Raw genomic sequence first — 5,994 nt, forward strand, 5'->3', positions numbered from 1 at the left:
CAAGAAGGTCATTAGCTTTTTGTACTAACTGTTCTACATGACAATGAATTTTTTGTAGTGTTGTTACTTTAACTTCAATATCTTTGTTTTTGTCCTTTCTGGTTTGTGTTGTATTTACCCATTGATTGTAAAAAGTTTCTTTTCTGATATGTTCTTCATTAAGGTTTACACTGAGCTTCTTATTACTACAGCATTTGCACTCGCGATACATACAAGCTTTATCTTTTGAATCACAAACAATGGATTTAATGATTTCATGTGGAATTTTGATTTCTACTAATCTTAGATGATGCATTTTCTTTATAATCATCTTCACATTTTCATGCTTTTTGCATAAGGTTGTATCCCTTGAACTTGCTCTGAGTTTTAATATGTAAAATGGTTTCCATCTCCAAAATGTGGTAAATGAGATGTTCAAATTGTTTTTTTCATTAAATTTTTTATGTAAAATTCTTAAAGGTTGTGTTACAAATCTTTTCTGCTTCTTTACCTTCTTCTTTGTATCTGTATCACTTTTACCCGGAGCCAAAATGGAATTCTCATCATTACAAAAAAAAATCATGTACAAGTCGTTTCAGCTTTAGCATATTCTCTGTTCTTTTTACTTTTTCTCTATTCTACTTTTTTTTAATCGCTCGTCTGCTAATTAGACAACTACCTTCCTTCTAAACTTTGTATTTCTTAAAAATTGGGGATGCTATGACAGAACGTAAAATTTTATTTTCAGCTTCACCTGAATTTTTGACTTTATATTTAATTTGTCGAATTAAGCACTCAGAAAATAAAAGTTTTCTTTTCACTTCTTCAGTTGGCTTTCTTATAATTTCCTTGACTTTGGTATTTGGAGTAACGGATGATTCCATTTTCTTTCTTGCCTCTAGTCGTTGTGTTCTTTTTTATATCTTTCCGTCCTCCTTTCGGCATTGCGTAAAGAAACTCTTAAAGCAGATATTTCGTCCTTAAGTTTTTTATAATTGCGGCGACTTCTGTTATTTAAATTTCGATCAGCATGATTTGGTAAAATTATTGGCAGTAGAGTGGAGGGCGGTGTGTTTTCTATTAACTCGCGTATTGGTTTTAGTTTTCCTTCATCTCTGCGCTTTTTGTTTTGTTCCCTGATTTTTTGCTTGTATTCTTCGTGTCGTTCGGGATTTTCTTTAATTTTTTTACATTTGGCGCTTCTTTTTCTCTCCATTTGCGTCGCTGTTCTTCGGTACTGACAGGCTTTTTGTTTTTCTTTTTCTTCTTATTGTTATCTTTGTCTTGAAGTTCTTGTGTAGTAGGCAATCGGTTTGAAGAATTATCTGTCTCGGTGACACTTCCTGGTTGATTATATTGATATTCCTGTATGCCTGGGATATTTTCGTTCTCCTTTTTACGTTGTGATTTTCTTGATCCAGTTTTTTGCTTTACTTTATCATTGTCTTCAATATTGTCGCTTTCCTTCTTCTCTCGGGATTCATTTTGAATTTTACTTAATGCTGACCATTTTATTTTAATTGTACCCGTTTCTGATTTTTGTTCTTTTTTTTAGGTGATATTTTTCCCGCATCTTTTTCTTCTTTAGTTCATATTATTTTTGTTGTTTTGTTTGTTGTCTTTTATTTGCTGCATCTTCTTTTAGTACTTTCAGCTTTTGAATTAAAGCTTTTTTTTTCTTCGTCCATTTTAGCCACGATTTTACCTGTGAAAGACAATAACAGTCATTTACATTCCCCCGTAAGTCATTACATTCTCCCTTTAGAATTCACTCTGGGTGAACGTAATGACGGGGAATGTAATGACAAACACGCCAGTTTTTCCCTCCGTAAAATTTAAAGGTTATGTTAAAGATAACGCCGTTAACATCTTAGTGCTCCTTGGAATCGTATGCAAATATTTCATTGTTATTTTGAAAAGTGGCTATTTTAAAGTTGTTGTGCTAGGCCCAGGGAATGTAATTACCAAAAAATATGAAAAAAGACGTTTTCTTACCTTTAATAATCTGCTAAATTAAATAAAACTGCTGCAGCACAATGTTTTGAACACCATTTTGACTTAAACTATTTTTGGTTTGGAAAGCGTACCACTGAATGACTATAGGCGACATCTACCAGCTGTGCGCGGAAGATAAAGTGGGGGAATGTAAATGACATATGAACTTAGGGACCTACCTTTGACTTCAAAATAAGACCTGACTAATCTGTAAACACCATATTATAAACTTTTATGCTAGAGGGCACTACTAACAGTATTTGAATTTGGTTATTTGCTGTTTAAAAAGCACACATTAACTGTTAGGCATACAGGAATATAAAGCAAATTGGAGCTAGGGACAGAGAGTGTAATGACATTTTAGTTATTCTTCCTGCAATATAATAGTGTTGTAGTGTTTTTTTGTTCAAATAAATGACGATTATGAAAAGAAAGAAAGGATGTCAAGTTAGTTATATTTTTGTTATAGCATCTGTGAGGTCTAGGCAGAAAAAATCTTTAAGGGGCTTAAAGTGCACGCTTTGGTGAAAAATGCCCACCTAGTAGCCATACAAATTATTGAAATATTTACCTGGAGTTTCCATAATGTCTTCTTCATTAGAATTTGAAGTGGTTGGTACAGGATCATTATTTTCATTTCCATTTATTGTTGATGCTATTTCGTTGTTATTTTTTTCTAAATGGCTGGTAGGTGTTTCGCCAAGGTAAGCGTATTCGGGGATAATATCGGGATTTAATGGAAATATGCCTGTGGATCGAAAGGCAGATACGGCATTATCGACAGTTGCCGCTTTTGACCACGCTTCGCACATTAATTTTCCAAACTGCAGCCTATTTATAGATCTTGTAGGGTTAACTCTAATAAAAGTGTAGCACGCAGCGTAATAATATAATTTAAAAGCCTTAAACAATGCACGGTCTAGGGGTTGCAAGAACTGAGTCGTATGACTCTGAAGGCAGAGCAAGGTTATATTATTTTGTTCAGCATATTCCAGCAATTCGACACTACTGACATGGGACGAGTGTCCATCTAAAATAAGAACAACCGGGCCGTCAGGTTTTCGAGGAACAAACTGAGCTTTAATCCAATCGAAAAAAATAGTTGTGTTTACGTACGCGGATTTTTCGGACATGACAACTACCGAACCGGCGGGCATTCCATCTTCGTACTCATTCTTTTTATTTTTACCCTTAAAAATACAGGTGGGTGGAATAAACATACCCTCAGCATTGCAACATACAATCACTGATATTGTTTCACCCTTTTCCCCGGATGTAACGGCCGTAACATTCTTTGAGCCTTTTTCATCAACGACATATTCAGGTCTATTATTGAGCTGGAGCCCCGTCTCATCTATGTTAAAGATATTTGATGGTTTGTTTATTAGATTTTTCTCCAGCAAAGTGTCGCTTAGCAATTTGAAATAATCCTGAACATCTTTTAGATTCATGCCCCTTGCCCGTGCAATGGAGACGCCTTCGGACTTTCGTATAGATAAGTCAGAATTGCGATTAAGGAAGTTTGAAAACCAGGCTTTTCCAGGTTTGCCTTTTTTGAGCATTAAATTTATGGGCAGTTTTTAACTGATCTGCTAACTGGAAAACCATAGCACGCACCATAGACCTGGTTGGAGCAAATCCATTTTTTTGTAATTTTTGTATGTGTGTTACAATTTTCCGTTCATTTGCTTCGCCTAGTAATGCTAATGGTCCGAGAGCACCTTTCTTCGTATTACCTAAAAATTGAGGTACTCCTTAATCCATATACCGCAGAGTTTAAAAGACACTATTAACAAAACCAGGGAGGTACCTACTGACCTTGTTTTAATCTGCGTCGCAATGTTGTGCATGGCACATTAAATTGCCTGGAAGCTTCATTTATTCCCATCCCATTTTGTGAAGCTTCAATAGCAAATTTTAATTGATCTTCTGACCAGGAACCTCTAGAACTGCTGCCTTTTTTTTGAATTGTGTAGGCATCTATAATATAAAAGGGCATTTCTTTTTGAAAGTCTTGTTATTTTTGGTCGGGTGTGATGCCTGCGCCAACTAACCCGAACAATCGGGTTAGATGGCGCATTCTTTCTCTTTTATAAACCAAGCGATCAACAAAATTTGAGGTTAGGAGCACTAATTAAACATTTATCAAGCTAAATATACAAACTAAATACACCCAGCTTAAACCAGTAACTTTTTACAGGCATAAATATAAAATTATAAAAATATTTTCACGATAAATTCAATATATAGTTAATTTATTTTACCTTTTGACGAAGAAAACACCACTTCGGTAAACATGCACTTATTACGTATACGCACTAGTCGCCACCGTTGCCAGATGAATAGTCGTTGCGGTCTTTACAAAGAAATTATTACTACGCCGTCTCACCCGACTTTACCCGACCTTTATAATTATTATAAAATAAATTTCCAAATTTGAAAAGAAACTATAAATTTGAATAATATTATCAGTTTGTCATCATTCAACACACAAAACCTGATGCACATGTCACTGTAAACTTAGAATGAAAAAAAGCAGGAAATTCTCTGTCGGCATTTGGCAGAAAACTACGAGGACTAGGATTCTGGAATTAGACTTTATATTTTTAACACATAGATGCCACTCCAGTGTTAAAATTTAAGTGTATCCAAGCGAATACAACGGGCATGTTGGCCTTATATGAGATTCAGTTAATTTTTGTGCCGCTTGTTCTCATAAAAAGCTACTATACAGCGTGTCCCACTAGTGCGGGAAAGTCCAATATCTATGTTAAAATGAGGAATATATGGATTTTTCTTTTTACTGTGTTGCCACATTTCTCGGAATGTACAAATTAAAAATATATTCAACTATACAGGGTGTTCCACTTTTCCTGGACAGACACCAACTTTGGATTTTTAAATGGAAACACACATTTTTTATATNAAAATGAGGAATATATGGATTTTTCTTTTTACTGTGTTGCCACATTTCTCGGAATGTACAAATTAAAAATATATTCAACTATACAGGGTGTTCCACTTTTCCTGGACAGACACCAACTTTGGTTTTTTAAATGGAAACACACATTTTTTATATTTTTTTCGGATTCTACATAAAAAATAAAGGGTACTTTGTGTAGAATAGAAAATATTCACAGTTTTTGAGATATCCCGCTTGAAAGACTGACAGGCTATACTAATAGCTACTAAGCCCATTTTTTTTATCAGATGTTTAGTAAGGATGACTCTTCCGAATCATGCTCCAAAAACTGGCCTGCGTTATACAGGGTGACCAAAATATCATGTCAAAATTGTCAATTGAAAAATTGAAAAATCTCGATTTTTTTTAAATGCAACGCCCTATATATTTTCATACCATGCGATGGAGAATTAAATTCTCTACAACTTTGCTATACCTAAAAATGCGAAGTTTACAAATAGCTTATATGTAAAATAACGTAGTAGGCTCCTGTCAAAGGATAATCTGGACAAATTTCGATTCACATAAGGTTTAATAGAAAAGCGACACTAATAATTGTGAAATGAATTACTCTGAAGAAGAATTAGTAAATGAATAATAGAATAATTAGTAAAACTCATGGTAACTGTTTATTGGCAAGTCGTATTTACCAAACTAATAATTCAGATTTACAAAGATATGCAGTATCCAAAACAGTAAATTAACATCGTGCATATCTAATAAAAGTAATAAAGACCTAGTTAAATTAGTAATTAACAGGTAACCGCTCAAAATGTCTGCCATTTTTCTATAGACATTGAGCAGTTCTACGACGAAAATTGCTTGACACATTTCGCAGCATTTCCGGAGTTAGGGTCAAAAAAGCATTTCCTATCTTTGCCCGTAAATCTTCTACATCTGTCGGAGGAGTTTCTTTCATACACCCTGCCTTTTATATAGCCCCATAAAAAAAAATCAAGACAAGACAGGTCTGGGGATCGGGGAGGCCATGGAATTGGCTACCTATCCACTTATCTGGATACAAATCATTTAAGTATTCTCTAACCTGAAACAGTTTT

General features: G+C 34.4%; 1 protein-coding gene across 1 annotated transcript; it reads right to left on the reverse strand.

Annotated features, from left to right (window-relative positions):
- Positions 1 to 1,077: 1,077 nt before the first annotated feature.
- Positions 1,078 to 3,425, reverse strand: LOC111692440 (CENP-B homolog protein 2-like). Its single transcript, XM_023456454.1, has 2 exons — positions 2,546 to 3,425; positions 1,078 to 1,481 (listed from the first exon to the last, which is right to left on the reverse strand). Exons 1-2 carry the CDS (start codon positions 3,423 to 3,425, stop codon positions 1,078 to 1,080), a joined length of 1,284 nt encoding a protein of 427 aa, XP_023312222.1.
- Between the last annotated feature and the right edge of the window lie 2,569 nt (positions 3,426 to 5,994).

Source organism: Anoplophora glabripennis, unplaced genomic scaffold (assembly GCF_000390285.2).
Source record: "Anoplophora glabripennis isolate ALB-LARVAE unplaced genomic scaffold, Agla_2.0 scaffold1581, whole genome shotgun sequence".
Taxonomy (NCBI): Eukaryota; Metazoa; Arthropoda; class Insecta; order Coleoptera; family Cerambycidae; genus Anoplophora; species Anoplophora glabripennis.